The 24,376-nt window shown below is 37.8% G+C and overlaps 1 protein-coding gene across 2 annotated transcripts in view; it reads right to left on the minus strand.

Annotated features, from left to right (window-relative positions):
* Positions 1-19,903, minus strand: part of FAM241A (family with sequence similarity 241 member A) — a 47,357-nt gene extending 27,454 nt beyond the window's left edge. Inside the window, exons 1-2 of one of the 2 annotated variants that reach the window (XM_047856656.1) lie at positions 19,615-19,903; positions 18,038-18,097 (exon numbers count right to left, since the gene is read on the minus strand). In XM_047856656.1, coding sequence (XP_047712612.1) covers positions 18,038-18,097; positions 19,615-19,770 — 216 coding nt within the window. In that variant the 5' untranslated portion in view covers positions 19,771-19,903. The remainder of the gene's footprint in view (positions 1-18,037; positions 18,098-19,614) is intronic. The other variant, XM_047856657.1, reaches the window with a different exon arrangement.
* Positions 19,904-24,376: the final 4,473 nt, after the last annotated feature.

A 24,376-nucleotide genomic window follows, 5' to 3' on the forward strand; every position in this document is an offset into this window, starting at 1 on the left:
GGTAAAAAAAATTTTAAATCAGAGTTGGCATAAAACCAAAACCAACAACAAAAACAATTATAAAGACACTGCTTTCAAATATAGTTTGAAAAAAAATGACATGGTGTGTTTAATTGCTTTTGTCTTGTTATATAATACAATAGTTGTGTATAGCACTGATGTGGTATAAACTGATTCTGTGGTTATCAAAAACATCTTTACTTCAGCATTTAATCACCTGCAAAGACTCAATGTTGCTTTTTATTCCTCTTCATCTCAAAGGGTGGCCCTATGTAGGGATGCCTTATGTAGACAAATAAAAGACCTATAAACAACAACTAAATACTGTTCAAGTGAAGTTTTTAATGAATTTTACAACATATTTATTAATTTAAAAAATCTTAACATTTACTGAATATTATGTGCTGTGCAGTATTTTAAAGTACTTTGATCTTCAAAACAGAGGAAACTGAGGAAGAAAGATTATGTGATTTCATCAATATTACCAAAGTGAAGACATACATTTGCGCATTCTGCTCTAAAGCCTGTATTCTAAAGCTCTGCACTATATGCTTTTTTTAAAAAAAATTTTTTTTTCAACGTTTATTTATTTTTGGGACAGAGAGAGACAGAGCATGAACGGGGGAGGGGCAGAGAGAGAGGGAGACACAGAATCGGAAGCAGGCTCCAGGCTCTGAGCCATCAGCCCAGAGCCTGATGCGGGGCTCGAACTCACGGACCGTGAGATCGTGACCTGGCTGAAGTCGGACGCTTAACCGACTGCGCCACCCAGGCGCCCCACTATATGCTTTTTTAAATAAATACAAAACCAATCTTATAATTATTTGCATTCTATTTGTTTTAATATATCAGTTTTTAACAGCGATTCAAACAGTTACACTTGTCTGGATTCATTTACATTCAGCAAAAATGTTAAATTATTTAAAAATGGTTTTGTGATGTTTACCTTTGGCTCACTCTACAGTATAACACCTGGTCTCAAGTGTGATACTTGCTATTTGACCAGGATTTGAAATTTGTGGGTTTTTTAAAAAAAGTAAATGCCAAACCAATCTCTAATTCTTAATTCCATCAGTGCCCCTACCCCATATAAAAGAAAAGCAGCATAAACTGGCATAAAGACTAAACACATAGAATACTTTAGAGGAAGATTTTTTGGGTTTCATTTTTCTAACTATATTCAGTTTGGGACAGAAAATAACCACGTTTTATTCCCCCCTGCGATCATCTTACCTTAGTAGAATGAACAATGAACTTCTAACGTAGTAGAATGTACTCCAATTATCACTTATAAATAACATAATTTTTGAATGAATATAATTATGAAGAGATAAAAATGAAGGAAGAACAATGACAGAAATAAGTTGGGAGTCAGTTTCAGAGGGATTTGAGACTGAAAAGCCTCCCTTTACCTCAAAATACTGGAATTCTGTTTCACTCAATCCACTCTACTATCCCACTCAGCCTCTCAGAAGAAAGACTTTTTTTTTTTTAAAGATGTTGCTACTTTCTTTTAAGGACAGGAGTCTCACATTTGCAAAACACCAACAACGGTATCATACGGTGATAAACAAATACGTGAAAACAAATATTAAGAAAGAAGCAATTATAAATTGTAAAAGCCTCTGGGTTACAGATTTAGTCCTTTTGGATTTTATTTTCTCCTTGCAGTTTAGAACTCACAGCCTACCATTTCAACGATGAATTCATAATCCCATGTTCTCTACCACTGCCTAACTTTCAGTAACCTCTAATTTCCCTGTTCCTTCTAGGCTAAGTGTTATGGTAAAAATTGTGGTATGCCTTGTTATAAAACCACATCGTTTCAGTGTTCCCCCAGTGCTCCTTCCATACTCTCAAATCCTTTCAGCCTCCTCTTGCTATTAATCTAATTCTTTATATTTATTGTTCCAAATATTTCCCACTCATCTAACTTCTCCTTCCTTAGAGGTTAGAGGTATTGCTATTTCTTTTTAAGGTTAACCTGTTTTCATAATTCCAAATGCTCTCACCCATACATCTAAATACAAAAGTGGGTTTATACTATAATACACCTTTTTATTCCTAAAACAAAAGAAATAAAATAGAGATCCTGATTGGAATTGTAACACTTATGTATTAAGCAAGTCACACTTTCTTTAAAAACAAAACCAAGAAAGGCAAAGATGTTACAAAATTAGAGGCACTAGTCAGAATCTAAAGCACCAAGTAGATGAAGACAGATTGTTAAAAGGACGAGTTCTATCACTGAAGGCTGATGTTCTGGTTGCTTGAAAGCAATCATCAATTCTTAAAAGAATCATCAATATTTATGACTTCATGAATACCTCTTTTACATCAGATTTTAAAAGAATAAAATCTTGCCATTTGCAATGACATGGGTGGAATTAGAGTGTATTATGCTAAGTGAAATAAGTCAGAGAAGGACAAATACCATACGATTTCACTTATATGTGGAATTTAAGAAACAGCAGATGAACATAGGGGAAAGAAAAAAAAAGAGAGGGAGGCAAACCATAAGAGACTTTAACTATAGAGAAAAAACTGAGTGTTGATGGAGGGGTGGTGGGTGGGGAGATGGGCTAAATGGGTGATGGGCATTAAGGAGGGCACTTGTTGGGATGAGCACTGGGTGTCATATGTAAGTGATAAATCACTAAATTCTACTTCTGAAACTAATATTACACTATATGTTAACTAACTAGTATTGAACATTAGAAGAACAAACAAATCAGATCTAGGATAGAAGTTTTAAGTTTGTACCTAGGCTATAAAAAAAAGTATAACTTTATGAAAATTTGGAAATTCTACTTTCTTATGCTATTATATTTCTTTTCCGTATTAAATTTGGAGAGATAAACATGGCAGTTATGTCTAATAGAACTATGCAAATATAAAAACCATCCTTGTTAGAATTAATTTGCCTTTAAAGTTAACTCTTTATGGGGCGCTTGGGTGGCTCAGTCGGTTGAGTGTCCAACTTCGGCTCAGGTCATGATCTCACAGCTTGTGAGTTCGAGCGCCGCGTTGGGCTCTATGCTGACAGCTCAGAGCCTGGAGCCTGTTTCACATTCTGTGTCTCCCTCTCTCTCTGCCCCTAACCCACTTGCATTCTGTCTCTGTCTCTCTCAAAAAAAATAGTCTATGGCCATACCACCCTGAACACTCCCGATCTTGTCTCTGAAAAAAAATAAACATTAAAAAAAAATTAAAAAAATAAAGTTAACTCTTTATCATTAATTTCTTACTAAGGTCTATAATGAGATTTTTGTCTCACAGCAAAGTTAACAGTATTTATGAATATGACAATTTTTAAAAAAGCTATGAGAATGCCACTCATATAACAATGCTTAGGAGTTGTTTATTGTTTTGTGCAATAATAGCTTCTTGTTTTATACACTGTGCTTTTTGTCAAATCAGTGACTTGGATGATATTTCTCTTTGCAGTTCTGATTTAACCACTGTGGTGCAATTCTTTTGAAATGAAATGCCCATTAAGTTATCAATCAACCATTTAGATGAAGTGGAGGAAAAAGACTGCTCTTCATTATTTATGGCACTAAAGAATCTGTAGGAATCCGGTTTTGTAAATAAGGCCAAGTATGTGGGCTTATTACACTTCTCATGGAAGAAATACTTTGAAAAACAGTATATCTACATAAAGCCACCTTATTTTATAATGAAGTATAATAGTTGTTTTAATTTTAGTTGAATGGTGATATAGTGAAAATGACTACAAGTTTTCTGCCCACTGACGTGAAGTCCATAGTTATGTTGTAAAGTTATGATCCTCTCCTCTCAGCACGTTTTGCACCTGCATTTTATGCAAGATGTGCTGTGCCCTACTTGTGGCAAACCTGCACAGACCTGACTGATTTGCCAGACTGACAGCTGCTTACTTTCAGGAAACCACACTCTGGTTCTTGGTGTGTGTCACATCCTCCCTGAGTACCACTAATCTTTGATTACTTAAGTCCAACTCCAATAATTCACAATCCTTGACTCACACAGAACAGTCTGCTTTATAAAATAATCCCTTAAGTCAATTTAGTTTAATTCAATAAATAAGAATTGAATGCATACCATGAGCAAAGTAAGTACTGTGGGGTACACAAAATAAATTATCTGTAGTCCCTGCCATTAAGCTATTTAATATTTAAGGAAGGATATGTACTCAAATCATCATATTAAAAAACTGCTGCCCTCTCCCTTACTAATTAAAATGACTTGCAATTTTATAACAGATTCATAGTTTCTTTTTGTTTTTCTGAGCACTACTTCTCAGCTCAGACAACTCTTCAGATTTCTAGACTTGTGTGCTCAACTGCATATTCAGCATTTCCATGTAGATATCTTATAGGAAACTCAAACTCAACATGTTCTGTACCAAATTCATAATCATCTGTCCTAAAATTGGCCCTCCTCCAGGGTCTCCTACCTCAGAGAATGGCACAACACAGAAGTGCAAGCAAGAAGCCTGCGGGTCATTCTAGATGTCTTCACCTCCTTTGTCCCGTTTGGTCTACTTCTGCTGGCTTATTTCCCTCTGAGTTTATGTTAGAACTCCGCAGGGACTTATGTGTAGGCCATCTTCTCATCTTATTCTACCATCTCTCCAGTTGAAGATTTCATGTACTCTAACGATTTTATTAATGCTTACATGGTTTTATATGATTCAGCTCTCACTTTTTAAATCACATCCTGGCCAAGGGAAAATTATTAGCAAAATACTTTTAATCTCTTCAGAAAAAAAAATCCCTGTAGTTTTAATTTGATTTCTGCCCATTTTTAAATGGAGTCCCTGCCCCATCTTTATTTGCTTATTAGCCATTTGTTCAATAAGCTTATTAAACACACATATTCCAAGCCTTTGAGCCTCACAAAAACATCATTAGGTGGGTGTTGTTAGACTCTAGAGGTCAAGTGACTTTCCTGGAATCAGACAAGCAGCCAGGATTTGAAGGCAGGAGACTTCTGACTATAAATCTGAGCTCTTTGCAATAAACTGCGATGCAAACCTTAGTTCAAAAGAACTGAACCAGGCATTAAAAAGAAAGCAAATATGTTAAATAAATTCATTATAAGGTGTGATTATATGATACACCTTAGGAAATTTACTTTTTAAGAGATGAAATTTGTAAGTCCATAATTAATTTACCTTTTCCTCTCTTCTTTCCACAAAGAATTTGAATTTACTTACAGTACGAACAAATGAAATAGTAATAAAAACTAGAGAACTGGAAGGTGGGATGGGTGAGAAAGAACTGAGAAACTAGACTGGGGAAATATATGTTACCACAATTACTAAACCCGAACCTCAAATTTGGCTCTACCTCCAAGAAAGTCAAAGCAAAAGAAGGGGCACAGTCAAGTAATTCTCACTTCCTTTAGGTCTCTGCTCAAATGTCAACTCAGTGAGCCTTTCCATGATCCCCTTATTTAAAACAATAACCCTCCTCCATGACCACACTCCCTACACCTTCCCTTTTATTTTTTCCATAGCACTTATAACCCAGTGATGTACTTGTTCATTTATTCATTCTCTCGCCTCCTACTACAATGCAAGATTAATGAAGAGAGCAATTTGAGGCTGTTTCGTTTGTTTGTGTCCTGGGTGCCTAGAGCATTGCCTAGAAAATAGTAGGAACTCAATAAATTTTTTGAATGAATGAATGAGTAAAAAGCTATTGAGAAAGTATATGCTAGCCAGAAAAATAAGGAACAAATACTACAGAAAACTGTCTATAATACAATAACTATAATCAGTTGTTAAAGTAATTGCTTTTAATATGATACAAATGAAGAAAGAAAATATCTTCGGTATATGGCCAGGTTGTTAAAGCAACTGAAGTCTTAAAACAGTATCAAGTATAGGGTGTCCGAAGACAGATTTCCAAATAGTGAATCATTTAAACTCCAAAAGGAAAATATTATTATCCAGAAATGGCAGAATCATTTATCCTTTTAATTATATTACTATTAAATAGACTGTGTATACATATTGAATAATGAAGAATAATGAAGAAGTTTGGTATGTAATTTTTTAATTTATTCTCCAGTGTTTTATACTGGGTAATTTTATTGATACCAAGGATGGTCACAGTAAATGGTTAACTCTCTATGAAGAAATTACTTTGTTGTTTCCCTTCTTTAAATTTAAAACTTAAATTAATTTACTTCTATACTCCTGTGAAACTCTTAAGTTGACAAAGTTGTCTTTGAAACCAATAACCATTCAATAAGTGCTAGGATGATAGGAACAAGAGTTGGAATTTGTGTGCTAAATAAAAACTAGGCATAAATGTGAAAGCAGCAATCTTGTTCTCATCAAAATTTTTCAGTAGTTATCTTGGGGGACCTGAATGGCTCAGTTGGTTAAATGGCAGACTCTTGATTCAGCTCAGGTAATGATCTCTTGGTTTGAGAGATCAAGCCCTGTATTAGGCTCCACACTGACAGTGCACGGAGGCTGCTTGGGATTCTCTTTCTCCTTCTCTCTCTGCCCCTGCCCCATTCGTGCTCCCTCTCTCTCAGAATAAATAAACTTAAAAATTTTTTTCAGTAGTTATCTTAGAATCTGGTAATTTTAGCTATATAACCCAACAGAAAGAACTTCAAATATAAATCAATCTTTGCTTTTCACATACATATAAATCAGGTATTTTCATATGTATATTGAATGTATATATACAGTATTACCATGAAAAAAGATTAGAATTAATATTTTCCAGCAGCACGAGACATTATAAAAGGAGAGATCAAATACTCTCACTATCCAAAAATTAATCTACTCCATAAAGCAAATTTTAGAAATTACTTTATTACTATCGTGAAATTAAGAATAAACAAAAAAATTTATAGAAACTATGCATTGTTTAGACTATTGTTTAACCTTCATAGCTTTTGAGCTATTTTATATCTATAAATTACTGATAATCAAAAGCAATTAAAAATAATTCTTATCTATAGATACACAAATTAATTCTGTTCCTGTGGAATTTTAATTGTCTTCCCTCCCCTGCCTACGGGAAAAAGGCAGTTTCATGTCCATTTGTAAGTTTATTTCAACATATCTTTTCCCCGTAAACATTTTCAATTCTTTGATTTCACCTGTGAATCAAACAGGTGAAACATTTGCTTGGGTCCCTCATTAATGATGAGTTAAATAAAGTCCTTAACGTGATCACTTTATATTTAATGACCACTATATTTTACCTTTTTTTTTTTTTTGAAAATTATCCTTTAACAATGCCATTATTGAAATGACTGATCTGAATTTTAATTTATGTTAGTTCTGGGTATTATCTTTTATCTTTTATATGTTGAGCTCAAGAAAAATTAAAAATAAATTTGCAAATTTAGACTAATTACATAAGTTAATACCAGTTAGTATTTTCTAATTTCCTGTGTTCATTAGCCTTTCACTTTCTTGATAGTGTGGTGGTCTTAAAATACAGCATATTAAGGAACATGATCTTTGCCTAAATTCTTACAAGTATTTTACCAGGATTCTTAGTTCAATGCACGATTAACACTACTAGTTTCTTTTCTGTTGATTCTGACAATAGAGTATGTTTATGTTATATATAAAGTCCTCTCTCTTTCGAAACGAAGTCTTGTCATAATTGCCCCTAGGAAGCCACATTACTTCAGCAAAGACATCAATTGAGTTTTTACCAGCAGCGTTGTTTTCGGTAGAAGTTTTTATAGACTCTATACTATACCTTAGGGATGCCAAAATAATTGAAGCATTTGCCATATAATGTGATCTCTGCTCTCATGTTTTTCTGTGAGCCAATGGGGGCGGGGAGTGGAAAGCAGCAGAGAATAAACACTTTAACAGACAAATTATTAACACAATTTCAAATAGTGAGAAGAGCTATAAGGAACATACAACAGGATAGTGGAATAGAGGAAGTTGGGTTGGGTCAGAGGTTCTTTGTACACGGCAAGCAGAGCTGGGATCTTGGAGAGGTAACAGGTTGATGACATAAGATCTGTCAAAGGAAGATTTGGGGCAAAGAGTCCAGGCAAAGGCCATGAGACAGAATTAAGGTGGCTATGATCTTGATCTTGACTTGTGATCCATGTTAGAAATGTATTTTATACCATGACCCAGTACATATAAAGTTCTACAAAAGGACATGCATAGCATGTGTGATAGATTCTAACACTTTTTAAAATCTATCTTATCCTGTTCACAATCCACTGAATTGATTTTATGGCCCAACACTAGCTTGGTGGTTAAGAACTCAGGCTTTAAACATGGGTTTGAATCTCAAGTCTGCAACTTACTAGCTGTGATACTTTGAATATGTTACTTAACCTCCCTGTGCTAAGGTTTTTACATAGTTAAAGTGGGGGCAATAATAGTATGTACTAGTGAGGTTTGATACAAGATTTCCCTCCAGAAAGACTGAATCAATTTATACTTTTATTCTTAGGTCATATGTCATTTCTTTAAACCCACACCATTTACCTTTTTAATCTTTAGCAACTTGGTTAGTGAAAAATAATTCCTAATAGTTTTAAATTGCATTTATTTTATTTCTAATGAGACAATACATTTTCCTGCTCCTTGGACATTACATATAATTGCAATTTTTATTTCCTACAAAATGTACACAAAATTACATTAAATACAAACATATACTAACCATATAAAACTTCACCTAACTTCAGCATTATATATTATGATTTATAACATGTTTATTATTAGATTTATAACTTATTTACCATTTCTAACTAACTGCAAAGTTATAGCATTTATTTACACTTATCTCCTACTAAATTACATAGAACCAATAAAGGAAAAAAAACTTTTTGAGGAGATAAAAATCAATGAGAATATCAGCTAGATCTTCTTTGTTTTATTTTAAGTTGGTTTGATTTATTAAGGTATAATTTACATACAGTTCAATCCACCCTTTTTAATGTACAGTACTATAAATTGTTTTTTAAAATTATAGGGGCGCCTGGGTGGCGCAGTCGGTTAAGTGTCCGACTTCAGCCAGGTCACGATCTCGCGGTCCGGGAGTTCGAGCCCCGCGTCAGGCTCTGGGCTGATGGCTCAGAGCCTGGAGCCTGTTTCCGATTCTGTGTCTCCCTCTCTCTCTGCCCCTCCCCCATTCATGCTCTGTCTCTCTCTGTCCCAAAAATAAATAAACGTTGAAAAAAAAAATTAAAAAAAAAATAAAATTATTATTGAAGTATAATTGACACACATATTAGTTTCAGGTTTACTATCGGGTAGTTCTTGAATTAGTCTATTAAATTATTATAAACTGAAAAGTACTAAAACTTGTATTCATTTTCATTTTAACAAACGGAATCCAATATTTTATTTTATTACTTACTTTATTAAGTTTTTAAATTTTAGTTCCAGTATAGTTAACACTCAGTGTTATATTAATTTCCGGAGTATAGTATAGTGATTTAACACATCCGTACATTACTCAGTGCTTATCGTGATAAGTGTACTCTTTAATCCTGATCACCTATGTCACCCATCCGCCACCCACCTCTGGTAACCATCAGTTTGTTCTCTATAGTCAAGAGTTAGGGTCCAATATGTTAAATCATAGTTGCAAACATACCCAAATGAAACCATCAAGTATTCAAAAAGATAACACACAATTTCAGCCAAAGCTATCAAACATATTTAAAAAGTTGCTTAAGGCTGGCTCAGTCAGTAAGTCAATAGAGCATGTGACTCTTGATCTCAGGATGGTGAATTTGAGCCCCTCCTTGGGGGAAGAAATTGCTTAAAAAAAAGCTGCCTATTGTGAGGAAGAGAATGGTTACATAAAGAAAAAAATTAAGAAGAAAAGGGCTGCGCATGAACATGAGATAGTATTAGGCCATGAAGTAAAGAAAATGATTAATTCAAGCTGCAGGGTAAAAATTTATGTTTTGTGCTTTTCTTAAAATCTACGTATTTTTTAAGTTATGAACTACCTAGTGACAATGAATACCTTGTATGTACAGGGCGGTATGCTAGATGTTACCACAAGATAGAATAGCATGTCTATTGAAAGTAGCCAAAATCAAACACCTTTCCTTAAAAATGATTTTCCTTTTTAATTCTCAACTGCAGAAGTGACAATAGGTTCTGTTACATGTTATTACTTCTGAGCACCATGGAATCAGGAATTCTGAACTCAATCAGACTGATGAAATCTGCTGGTCATGGGAAACAGCTGTAAGTTCCTTGCCTCTTTGGATGGTCTGCATATGTTCAAGTAAAATTTTGAGCAAGAAGATAAAACAACAAAAATCATTTTTTTCAGATTAGTTGAAAAAGAGAATTAAAAAAATCTCAGAGATATTAGAAAATATTATGTCAAAGAGAATATAGTAAAATCCACAAATAGAAATTTAATTTCCTCAACACTGTTTAGATACTAAGTATTAATAATTTTATTATTACTGTATATAATTTTATTATTTATTTTACATATATTATACAATATGATATATTATAAATTTTATTAATCAATTTTAATATAATTTTATTTAATAATTTCACTTTCCATAAAGTTCAAAGCATTTGCAGTGTGTTTTCTTGTTGTTCAGAACTCTGATAAGCTATAGTTGATGCTGTAAGAAAACAGCAAGAAAAATTTAACCAATCATTTCCTCCTCCTTTGCCAAGATAAAGTGTAGCTGCCCATGAAGTTAGATGGAGAAAAAACGCTGGATATGGGGGGAAAAAATAGATCAGAAGATGGAAAATGTCTTTTGCATCACGTTAACTAGAAAGTCAGTTTCGCTGCTGGAATGAAACTACTCTTTGCTTGTCTTATTTATCATTTCCCTTAAACACACACACACACACACACACACACACACACACCCCATCACACACACAATATACTTACTGAACTAAAATATGACCAATAGGGACTCCTAAGGTTTTTGAAGGCTGCTACAGCAAGATAAGATTGCAATTCCAGAGAAGGCAGAAAAGGAAGATAGTGTCCTAAGGCTTAAAGAAGGTGGGAATAAAGATAAAGAGTTTCTACTTAGGCCTCTCAGGACAAGGTTAATGTCATAGAACTTCTAGTTTTTCCCTTTATTCTTGCTTTACCACTTCTATTGAATAGGAAATTGAGAATTTCTTGAATAGAGGAAGGTGGATACTCTTTTTCCCAGGAAGGACCAATGAGTCACAATAGGAAAAAAAAGAAGTCAACTGAAGAGCTATACCAAAAGCAATGTAATTTAGGTTGGCGGGTTATTTATTTTTAGAGAAATTAAACAGTTAATTTATTTGATTTTTAGATGAGTAACTCTTAATACTTTATTCAATATCTAAGTAATATTTATTATGTAAACCTGAATATTATATATACTAAAAATATAGTTTTATGATGTGGTTTGGTGAGAGGAATAAGAAGGGAACCAGAGAAAAATGATAGGAAAGGTGTGGATAAAATAGGGAGCTAATATTCACTGAGGGTCTATTACACGCTAGGTATTTTGTAAACAAAATGTTACCAAATCCTCATAAGAACTTCAAGAAGTGGGTGGCATTATATCTGTTACAATGAGGAAATTGTCTCTGAGGGACTAAGGAATGATAAGGCTAGTAAAATAGTAAAGTCAGAATTCACAGTTAGAACTGTCCTACTCCACAACCTTTTTCATTGTTCCATAACGCTGAGCTTCTACAGAGGAGAGGAGGTAGTAGAAAGATGTACAGAGAAAAAGAGAAAGTGGCTGAGATGGCTAGAGATGTATAAGAGACAATGGGAGAATGAGACACTCGATATGGACAGACAGAAAGGAGATGGGTGGTAGGAAAGGGTCAGAGAAAGGATGTGAAAAAGAGAGAGCAAAATGGAGAAAGTTGTTTAAGAGAAGTTGTTGGAAGAAGAGATAAGAGAAATAATCAGGGGCCACCTGTTTGGCATGCAGTCTTCAATATTTGGAATATCTCTTAGCAGAGTAATTATTTTCGACAACTGAAACTACTATAACCCTAATACAGTTTAAGAGGGGTTTCTCACCTTTGGCACTGTTGATGTTTGGGTCACATAATGCTTTGTTGTAAGTGGCTGTTGTGTGCATTATAGGATGTTTAGCAGCATCCCTGGACTATTTCAATTAGAAATAGTAGTAGCCCTCTAGTCTTAACAATGAAAAATGTCTACAGACATTGCCAAATGTCCTCTACAAGCAAAACTGCTCCAGTTAAAAACTACTGATTTAGAGGTTTCACTCTGAATAATGATAAAAAATGAACAAAAGATGCCTACCATATGCAAAATTATTCCCTGAGTTACTCTAGTGACTGGATGTCCTTGGAAACAAGATTAGGTTAAGTTTATGGCTGAATTCACTAAACTCATAAACACTTATAGTTCTTGCTTGAAAACTGCTTTTAAAAGTGTGAAAGAGAACAGATCTTGCTACTCAAAGCATGCTCCCTTCACCAACAATGTCACCATCATCTGGGGCTTTTCTTGATGGTGATTCCTGACTCGTGGCCCTGTCAATCTTGGGAGAATATCATTCAGTTTCTTCAATCCTTCTCCCTAGCGTCACTCCCACCCAGTTGACCGAACCACTTTCTAGGACACACCATTCAGTGAGACGTGGTGGTGAACTCTGGCTCTAAATCTTCATGATTGAGGGATTCTTGCACAACACAAAGTTAGGGTGGGCCACAGGGGTGCAGCCACTCTGTAGCTGATCTGCTGCCTCACCGAGTGCCTCACCCCAAAGCTGCACTGGGATCCATAATTGCTTTCCTTTTCCCCAGATGCTCCTCCAGCTTCTCCAACTCCTCGTCCAGATGTGTGAGTTTAGTCACTTGAGAAAAGGCCCTAGCTCTAGCAGGTCACCCACATTGGCAAGGTTGGACACAGTGAAAGCCAAGGTTCCAGTTTTCCTGGAGTTTCAGTGCACGCTTGTGGGTCCAGGCTGCTCCCGCTTCTCCCCATTATTTATATCCATCTTTTCTTCCTTACTGCCTGCCCAGTGGACTTCAAGCTCATATTCAGACATGATTCAAAAGACTTACAGACTGCTTAACCAGTTCCCACAATTGCTTAAGACCAAATTCCTCTGTTAAATAAATAAGACACATATAAAGAAATAATTTAAAGTGTGAAAAGAAGTAGGTATGAACAAATATCTAGTTTGAACTCCACAGTGTAAGGGAGAGGAGCAGATTTATCAGAGACTGTTCTCCCACTGTGTGGGAAGCCTCTTTGCATATAAGAAAAAACTCTGGCTTGAGAATTGGAGACCTGGGTACTGGTCTTCTCCAGTACTAGTTAGTTGTGGGACCTATTACAGATGACTGGGTTGGGGGACAACTGTTGTCTTCTCGCACCTCACCAAGAGTTCAAATATACCCTTCTAGGGAATAGTCAAATAACTTTCTTACATATATCTATTACTGCTACTCTGTTGAAGGGCAAATATGGTGAATACTGTAGACCGACTTGCTTATCCTCTATTCCCTTGCCACTCAAAGTGTGGCATGTGGACATAGCATCAGCATCACTTGGGTGCTTGTTAGACATGCATAATCTTAGGCCTCACCCAGAGCAAAGAAATCACAATCTGCATTCAACAAGAGATGATCTGAATACACATTAAAACTGAGGAGCAACTTCCTCCTAGGGTGACTTTCTAAATGCAGAGGCTAGAAAAATTGAAAACAACATTTCTTAGATTTCTTTTCAGTGTGGGTTCAGTTGAAAATTAGGTCCCAAAGCTAACATTTACATGGTTATTATGTGCTAAGGACTGCTTTAAGCACTTTCCACACGTTATTAACTCATGTAATCCTCCCAACAATCCTATAAGATTGATACAATTATTATTCCTTTTATACAGATGAAGAAACTGAAGCCTGGAGAGGATAATTAACTTGCCCAAAGCTATAGTTAGTAAGTGGCAAAGTTAGGATTCAAACCCAGGTATTCTGGGTCTAGAATCTGTCCTGTTGGCCATAGTTTTAATAGATTAAAGAGAAAGCATAAGGCTTCTTTCTGCTGAAGTTGTTTTTTTTTTTTTTTAAACAGATAATCCTGTAGCACAAACTCTGGCAAGTACTTAAGTGCTTTTATAAAGATTTCTTCATTTATTCACCTACATATCTATGAACCAGTATTGATCTGAAAGTTCTAGGCATCACAAAGGCAAGAAATAGAAATGAAACATTACTATTTGAAAGGAAGCAAAATCAACCTTATCTATAGACTGGATGATTATATACCTAGAAGATGCAAAAGAATGAAGTCTAAGAGATACTAGTATTTATTAGCATTAGAATTAATAAAATAATTTAGGAAAGTAGCTAATTAAAAACTAAATATATATAACCAGTAGCTAGAAACCAGCAGCAAAAGAATGATTTGTGGGAAAAAAATCCCATTCACAATACCAACAAAAATATAAGTTTAATATAGATTTTAGTATTTATAACTACTATATAGGATTGTAAAGCCAGGGAGAAATTGGAATATTCAATGACTGGGAGAAAAAACAGATTAGCTCCATACCTCACAGAACACATAAAGTTATTCTAAACAGAATAAGCACATAGAAATAGAAAAATAAAATCATTGATACACACATACACACATGAAAATATTGGTGGATGTTTAACTGATTGTAGGATTAGAAAGAATGTTCTAAACAGATATAGACATGTATATATTATGTGTGTGTGTGTGTGTGTGTGTGTGTGTGTGATTGGTGTGTATGAAATTACCAAAATAAATTCCTTTAGCTAATAAAAATTTAAAGCATTTCAAAATCAAAAAAATCATAAACAAAATTATAAAGTAAATTGTAAACAGAAAATATTTTTAATCAATGTGAAATAAGAGATTAATACCTTATAATAGTGTCAAAAAAGTTCAAAGAACATGATTAAAAAGAAATAAAACTGCTCAATAAATATATGAAAGGTTTAGTAAACCTCTCTAGCAAGATCTTACAACATAAGATAATTTTGGCCTACTGACTTGGCAAAGATTAATCCATAAATTATACCATTCATTACAGGCATGGATGGTTTCCAATCAGTGCTCTCACACACCAATACTGGAAGTGTACATTGGTGTGACCTTTCTTGAATGCAACCTTTTAGAATGTTACAAGAAGCTTCAAAGAGTTTGACTCATTGACCTACTTCTTCCATTTCTAGGAATCTATTGCACGTTAGAATGTTGAAGATTTACAAGCAAAGATTTTCATTGCAGCATTTTTATAGAAGAAAGTTTAAAACAACTTAAAAGCACAGTAGTAGAGAAGTGGACTCTTAGACAGCCCTAAAAATAGTTTTTACAAATAATTTTTGATAACATGGGAAAATTACACAGCATGCTAAATTGTTGAAACAAGAAAGCAAATTCAATTACACTAAAACATGCTAAAAAACATATGTGTGTATATATACGAGTATGGTAATATGTGAGAGAAAAAGAGAGAGGTAAATGTACTAATACCAAATGTTTGAGATATATTTTTTTTAGTGTTTGATATTTTTTAACAAAATGTTACTCGGACTGGGATGTTAAATGTTTTTGTCTTCTTCCTTAGATTTTTTTTATATTCCTACATTTCCCAGAGTACATTACTTTCACAATCATAAAGAAAGATCTTAGAGCTAAAGATAATGTTTCTAAAGTCAGTTGGAGGATAATGGGATCTCTATGCTCTAGGAGGTAAGCAGGGCCATCTTAGGTTATTCAGGTTGTGAACTGCCACATCTGAAAGCAGATGCTATTCACGCTGTAAGCATCTAATAAAAGGACTGGAGATGTTTAGCCTTTCAGCTATGCAGCAGATCAGAGACTCTCTTATAAAAAGCCACCTGACGTTCACAGTCATTAACATACTTGAATCATCTTTCGTGCGCAAAATGAACACACGTGGGATAGTTACACCATGTCCCTTTAACCCCTTGGGCATTTTGCCTCTCTCCCTTGCTTATCTCTTAGATGCCTGACTCCTACTTCAAGCTTGACATAGTTGCTTCATCTAAAGGACTCGTTTTATTCTTTCCAGTGGAGGCCTCCTTTGTCAATCATCCTACCTGGAGAGACTCAGGCCAGAAGGACAGAGGAAACTTAGTTTCCTCTCAGGTAAAGTGGCATTTAAGGACAAATAGTAAAAAAAAAAAATGCTGGGACAGTATCTTAGTTATTAGGAAAATATCTATATTAATACCAGTATTTCAGTATTACATGTAATAATGCCAAGATATAGATAACATTCTGAGCTGGTATCACAGGATGAGCCAAAGATAGGATTTGTATGGTTAAAGGTGCTACAAGAGCCTTCCAACTGAGGGAAGGGCATGAACCTTTCAGCCAGAAGTGGAAAGAAAAATCAGTGAAGGAAAGGATGCATGTGGAGGAACCTTTAGCCTGGGGAATAGCTAATGGAAGAAATCTGCTTCATCAAATTATCAAGTAAGGGCGAAACTCTGTGAGGAAAATAGAGACAGGAAGGAATTTCATAGAAAAAAATTAGGGACTGAAAAAACTCACCGAAAGAGCTGAAAGAGCAAAAGTCAGGCGCCTTCTGGAGGTATTGTGTTCAAGAGCACACGCACCACCACGGCCTTGATCCAGATAGAAAGGCGCCTCCATGGTGACTGCTGCTGCCACAGCCACAGATGCTGCCAATTGTCTGTCCCTCAACAGCCATAAGACTAGGACTGTGGAACACCAAGTGAGTGTGCTAAGCAGAAAAGACACCAGGAAGGTGGCCTCTGCCTCATTTCCAGCTAATTAGTTTTGGTTTTGTTTCTGTTCATATCATTGTTTCTGTGGAAAAATTCATTTTCAATTCCAAATCACTAGTTTACAAACCAAATTTTCAAAAAATTCTGTTTGTAATTTGGAGTCCATGTGCCCTGAAAATAGCAAACACATACCATCCCTTAAAGAAAAACTAAATGAAACAACTTCTTAGGATATGTTTTATAGTCACAGAAATCATTTATCTCTCCCTCAAGTTTTTTTTTTAAGTTTATTTATTTTTGAGAGAAAGAGAGACAAAACGTGAGCAGGGGAGGGGCAGAGAGAGAGGGAGACACAGAATCTGAATCAGGCTCCAGGCTCTGAGCTGTCAGCACAGAGCCCGATGTGGGGCTTGAACTCATGGACCACAGAGATCATGACCTGAGCCGAAATCAAGAGTCAGATGCTTAACAGATTGAGCCACCAGGCGCCCCATCCCTCAGGTATTTTTATATTGGTGGTTACCATCATTGAAAGGGAATGCATAAAAATTTAAATTTCATTGGCAGGACTTGAGAAAAAAAAAAGAAAACAAGCTTGGTAATCATATTATCAATAAATGATTTATCACAAAAGCTTGCTTCTTACACCAATGGGTTGTGTTGCCCCAATTTTTCATTCATTTTTGGTGTCTTGATAAGAAGTTGGTTTTTTTGGTGCTGATACAGGGGTAAGTGTGTATCTCAAGTTAATTTTTAATTACTAGGTATGTAGGCTTAGAGTACAGAAATATATCATCTAATAAAATATAATATTTCCAGGGGCACCTGGGTGGTTCAGTCAGTTAAGCATTCAACTTCGGCTCAGGTCATGATCTCACTGTTCGTGGGTTCAAACCCCATGTAGGGCTCTTGTGCTGACAGCTCAGAGTCTGGAGTCTGCTTCGGATTCTTTGTCTCCTGCTCTCTCTGCCTCTTCTCTGCTCACACTCTGTCTCCCTCACTGTCTCAAAAATAAATAAACATTAAAAATAATAGTAATATTTTCAAACATTTCAAAGGAGTACAGGAAAGCAAATTTCCATGACAGGCAATGACAGAAGCAGGTATGCAAAGTGGTAAGATACATGTTTTCCAGGCTATATGTTTCGGGTTTTTTGTTTGTTTGTTTGTTTCATCCTTTTTCTTTGTACCATAAGCAATTTTGGTAAGACCAGAGATACTGATGACGTGAAATCCACAGAAGTGTAAATGAAGTAATGTTTGACACGCTCCCTTATAACCATTTGAAAATTTACTTTGAGAACCTCAGTCAAATGTACCTGCCTTAGCACCGCCACCAATGGAGTTCCTGTTGCTGTTTTCTTCACTTTTCCAGATGAACAACTAAAGCAAGAGGAAACCAAACCCGTTAGCTACTGAGTCATGGTACCGTTAGAGGGGGGCACTAGGAAGGGAATCAGGAAAATCTCCTAGCCACCAATTATTTGCTTCAGTCACCATGCCATCTCTTATATTGGCATTAGGATGAAAAATTGCACTTCCACATGGTGAGCAAGACTAACACCAAGGCATATTTTGTATGTGCCACACATTGGTACTTCTGTTTTATTTTTAAATGTTTTCAATGTTTATTTATTTTTGAGAGAGACAGAGCGTGAGTGGGGCAGGGGCAGAGAGAGAGGGAGACACAGAATCTGAAGCAGGCTCCAGCCTCTGAGCTGTCAGCACAGAGCCCACGCGGGGCTCAAACTCACGGACTGTGAGATCGTGACCTGAGCCGATGTCCCACGCTTAACTGACTGAGCCACCCAGGCGCCCCAGTATTTCTGTTCTCTAAATGCAATGTTGAAATACTAGAAGTTATACTTTATCTATTAATGCATTTGGTGATGACACTGGAGTCTGTGAAATGTGACAAAAAGGACAGATGGAGAATAACAAGAGGGGACAGGTATCAACGGATTGTCCCAACAGTAAATAGGCTGTAGTAAAGGCAAATAATCATCTGAATTCCTGCTCCTTAACGTGATTCCGCAGGTTGGCTTATCTCAGTTATTTTTGAAGGTCTAATTACTGTCTTTGCTGGTGAAAAGCTATCCTCCATATAATTCAGCTTCTTTGATTAAATTTCTTGCCTAATCTTGAAGACATCTGATATGTTGTAATGCCTATTATCATACTCCATTTAATGAGAACAAATTCAGAGAGTTTCAAAAATTACCCAACTTCTCCTTTCCCTTATGAAAGCTGGACTCTTAGTACTTCTTTCCCTTTGGTACGAACTGAAAGCAGTTTTCTTGCTTTTTCACTTTTAGCATGAAGTTTAGATCTCATCTGTGTTCATGTGAAGAACCTGCTCTTGGAGAGTCCCCGTCAAGATAGCTATTGTAATACTCGCTCCTACACATGCCGTCAGACACTGATTGCACATCTAGAGAAATACACCCACACCTTTCAGAGGCGCTAGGTGTGTGTTCAGAAATGCCAAGATGGAGGGCAGGAAGGGACCAGCTGTCCCCTACGGCACAGCACGGGGGTATGGACTTGAAAAAAAAAAAGTGTTTACATGTAGGGCTTTGGGATTAGTGACCGTTATGGAGGGTACTTCCCCAGAGCCCTGGGCGCCAGCCCGAGCCTCCTCTGCCCGACAGCTGGGGAAGGGCCGCGCTGACCCCGGCAGGCACGCGATCCCAGGGCACCGGCCACACCGCTGGCGCACGACCCCGCAGTCCGGCCCCGAGCGCGCCGTCTAACCTCTCCTCGGGGAAGCTCTCCCGAACGCCGCGGCCACCAGCGCCCCGCGCCGAGCAGAGCACAGGCGCCGCCCGCCCGCCCACTTCCCTCCGCCGCCGGGTGGGGCTCGGGAAACCGGCCGGGCCGCGCCGCCCCTCCCCACTCACCTGCTCGCGCTCCGCCAGCGGCCGCTGCCCGCGCCGCCGCGGGCTCGCCCCGGGCTCCCTCTCCGTCCCCGCCGCCGGCCGCTCCGCCAGTGCGTCCCCGTTCTCGTCGCGCTCCCCGCCGCTGCCGCTGCCAAGCAGCTCCCCGGCCGAGCACATCCCGTAGCCAACTCCCGCCGCCGGGACGGCCGCCGGAGGGGCCAAGCGTGAAACGCCAGGCAGCGGCCGTCAGACGAGGGCCGCCCTGAGATCGGCCGCGCGGCCACAGACAGGAGCCTCCGGAGCGCGCCCCGCCGGCCAGGGTGCCAGAAGTACCAGCCCAGCCCGGCCTCTCCTGTCACCGGCTCGCCCCGCCCCGGCCCCGGCCCCGGGGGCGGAGCGCACCCGGGGGAGGGGCCACGACGGGGGGCGGAGCCAGCGGGGCGCGCGCGCGCGCGCGCGCGTGTGTGCGACCTAAGACGGGATGTGTGCGTGTTGGCGCGCGTTTGTAAGACTCTGTGTGTGTGTGTGTGTGTGTGTGTGTGTGTGTGTGTGTGTGTGTGTGTGTGTGTGTGTGTGTGAGAGAGAGAGAGAGACTATGTACATTAGCAGACTATGTATGTGTGTGAGATTGTGTAAGATGAGAGTCTGTGTGTGTATGAGATTGTGTGAGACTGTTAGAGGGTGTGAGAGTGATTATGTACTACATAACAGAGAAATTGGAAGAGATTGTATGTGTGTGACAGGGTGTGTATGTGTGTGTGAAAGTGTTAGGAAAGGAGTGTGTGAGAGAGAAAGTGTGTGTATGTAAGAGACTGTGAAGGAGAGAGCACGTGTGCGTTGGGGTGTGTGTGTGACACACAGTCACGCTCCAGTGGGGTACCTCTGTTCTTGCCTGGCCCTGGGGCTGTGCCTGGCTGTGCTGCTGCATGCCTGTCCTGAGTAGCGGTGCATCCTGTGCAAGTAATACACACTTCTCTGTCTCTTTTATTCCTTTTGGCTCCTGTCTTGTATCTCTCTGAAGGTCGGCGTCTTTGTCTCTGTTAAGCGTTTCTCTGTTGGTTGTTGGAGTCTTGGGAGCATTTGGTAGTGTATCTGCCTTTGTGTATATTTCTAGAAATGGGCAAGAATATGTCTGTCTCTTTTAGTGGATGGTAAGGGGGGTACAACTAATTTATAAATCTCCTTACTACCTGTGATATTGTGATTTATAATAAATATACAGTTGACCCTGGAAGGACGCAGGGGTTAGGGACACTGACCTGCACAAAAATTCATGTATAACTTTTGACTCCTCCAAACCTTAATGACTAATAGCCTCGTGTTGACTGGAAGCCAACACAAATAGTTGATTAGCATATTTTGTACATTATACATATTATATGCTGTATCCTTACAATAAAGTACACTAGAGAAAAGAATATGTTACTAAGAAAATCATAGGGAAGAGAAAATACCTGATAATACCATAAAGAATCCACAGATAAGTAGACCTGCACAGTTCAAACCTGTGTCATTCAAGGGTCAACCATGTATTTGGTTTTCATCCCAATCTGGTCACAAAGCTCCGAAAACCTTGGAATTTCCTAAGTGGGGAGAGCAGTAACGTGTCTTTTGTTATGCTAATGAGAAAACTTTTGGAAAGCCCCTAGTTAAGTGTGGGTGGGGGGCTAGTTGCCAGGATAATAGACCTGGTAATTAGAGGCTTAGAACTTTTAGTCCTACCCCCTGAACTGGAGGAGGGTAGAGAGGTGTTGGAAGTTGAATCAATCAATGATGGTCAATGATTTAATCTATCACGTCTAGATAGAAGCCTCCATGGAAGCCCAAAAGGACAGAGGTTCCGAGAGCTTGTGAGCTTGTAAAGATTTCGATTTGCAAGGTGAGTGGTTCGCACAGAGAACATGGAAGCTCAGTGCCCTTTCTGATATATCTTGCCCTATGTACCTCTACATCTGGCTGTCCATCTGTATCCTTTTTATTACCCTTTACATTATCCTTTATAATAAGCTAGTAAAAGTTCCTCTGTGTTCTGTGAACTGTTCCAGCAAATTAACTGAAGCGAGGATGGGGTCATGGAAACCTCCAATTTGGAGCCAGCTGGTCAGAAGCGCAGGTAACAACCTGGACTTGCAGTTGGCATCAAAAGGAGGGCAGTCTGTGGCACTGAGCTCTTAAGGTGTGAGCTCTGTGATCTTATCTTCAGGTAGATAGTGTCAGAACTGAGTTAATTGCTTGGTGGTGTTAGAAAACACATATTAAACTACCTTACCCATTTTGTTGAAGGGAAATCGATGAGCATTTAAAAACAAACTTTATATCTTTTATCTGTTCTTTGAGAAAATGATAGACTATTGTATAGATAAAATATCAGGCTATTTGTCAATGGAAAATGATATGCCTATGTATGGAGAAGAATAAGAGTCATTTGGGATCTTCTATTAAAATGTCTTCAGGCCCAGAGAGGGAATTAAAATAGAAACTTAAAAGGCTTAAAAACTTACTTCCTGTTTTTGGGGATCAGGACTATAGAAACTAGAAAATACGCCTTTGGATATCACAAATTACAAAGAAAATGAATTTGGTTTATTTCTTGTCTTAAAAGCCTTTAAAAACCCAGAAGAAAGTATTTAATATTATATATATAATCAGAAACAAATGTCACCGAGGGAAGCCAAAAACATTCCTGATGGGCCTCATTGCTTTTCTCTAATGACAACATTTTCATTCTTGAAATTTTGCTTTGGCTTTTAGTAGTGTTTCTTAAAGAAAGTGGCCTTATGTATTTTTTATGAAAAGCTTTATGATTATATACAGGGGCACAGAGAGCATCAACCTTTTATTGCCAACTCTTTGGAGCTTAAAGCACATGTTGAGGTTCTCCCTGTTTCTGTTTGTGTCTGATAATGTGATAAGTCAAGCAGCTATGCACTCTTCAGTCAGGCTACAGAATGAACAGAAATTCCTTAAATGCATGAGGACTCAGAAGGCACTGCATGTGTATAGCAGAGCAGTAAAAAGAGTAATATAGAGCTTAGTTTTGTTCAACTTGAGGGTCAAGTCTTACACAAGTCCTTTAGTCTAGAATATACTATCTGGCCTTTCAGAGATTCAGGCTTCTTGGAGAATTATATTCAGTCATTTAACAAGTATTTATTGAAAACCACTAGGCATTCAGCCCTAGATCGAGATCCCTACTCTTAAGAAGCTTCCATTTTATTCTCTTTCAAATTGTAGTCTGCTTATCTGGCAAAATCCAAGAACTTCCACCAGAGGCTGGTCAGCATCTTCTCATTCTTGCCCATAACTGATGTTACAATGTTTTCTTAGTGTTGTCTACCTTTCATTTAGTGAACGAGTTTCCCTTTGACCTGTGAATCTTCTGTTCATAGAGACTTCGGTCTTTCCTGGAGATTTAGGGAATCACTTCTTTAAAAAAAAGTCTTATAGTAGCATTTTGTGAAAAAGACATTATTTAGGTTATATCACATATAACACACTTTGATCTATACTTTGATCATATTGGGGAGGGCTACTTTCACTGGGCTGCAAAATAAGGATAATATACATATAAAGCTATTATTGCCAGTTTCCCATGGCAAATATATTTGCTATTACCTAGACAACTATGACATGTTGGTTTCAAATTGTGTGTACTTTAGTTATGATTTTGTTATTGTATTTATCTTGTGTTTTCCCGGGAAATAATAAGTGGCAAGAAATTGATGCCTGTCTAAGGAGTAGCCTATGTAGTACAATGTGTCTTGTGCAGTTGCTGTGGGAACAAGGACTTTTAATCTGTTACTTTCACACCTTTAATGTCTTATTTTTTAATGTTCTTCCACTCTTTTTGGATGTCTTTCCAGAAAGGAAAATGAACAAATCAGAGTGATCTGCACTCATTCAGCAATATAATCTTAGAAAAACAAGTGCAGTTATTTGTGAAAACTTCATTTTTAGTTTGTTTTTCACATTACTGTAATATTAATTTATGTTTCCTGTGTTCTAATTTTTGCTTATTATATGATTTTTATGTGCTTTTTTGTTTAGCAGAGCCTTCGGTATGGGGAATTATTTTTGAGATGTTTGGAATCTTACCCAAATCCCAGGCAAAAGTATGGTTTCTGGATTGATATATATGAATTCATTAAAAAAAAATTTAATGTTTGTTTATTTTTGAAAGGGGGTGGAGGGGGAGAGAGAGAGGGAGACACAGAATAAGAAGCAGGCGGGGCGCCTGGGTGGCGCAGTCGGTTAAGCGTCCGACTTCAGCCAGGTCACGTTCTCGCGGTCCGTGAGTTTGAGCCCCGCGTCGGGCTCTGGGCTGATGGCTCAGAGCCTGGAGCCTGTTTCTGATTCTGTGTCTCCCTCTCTCTCTGCCCCTCCCCCGTTCATGCTCTGTCTCTCTCTGTCCCAAAAATAAAAAACGTTGAAAAAAAAAAAAGAATAAGAAGCAGGCTCCAGGCTCTGAGCTGTCAGCACAGAGCCTGACACGGGGCTCGAACCCAGGAACCATGAGATCATGACCTGAGCTGAAGTCAGATGCTTAACTGACTGAGCCACCCAGGTGCCCTGATATATGTGAATTTAAAGGAAAAGGAACTTATTTGAGAACACTCACTGTCTTTAGCATTCTTTCAATTTGAGGAAGCTGCATCGGAGAGATGTTGAAGCAATACTTGCTCAGTGCTCTCTAGCATTCCCAGAGTCCACTGTGAGTCAGAGGAGGAGAAATTTGTCCTTCTTCTTGGAATTAATTTTTAAGCTTTCTGTTGTTAAAGAACAA

This window comes from Prionailurus viverrinus, chromosome B1 (genome assembly GCF_022837055.1).
Source record: "Prionailurus viverrinus isolate Anna chromosome B1, UM_Priviv_1.0, whole genome shotgun sequence".
Taxonomy (NCBI): domain Eukaryota; kingdom Metazoa; phylum Chordata; class Mammalia; order Carnivora; family Felidae; genus Prionailurus; species Prionailurus viverrinus.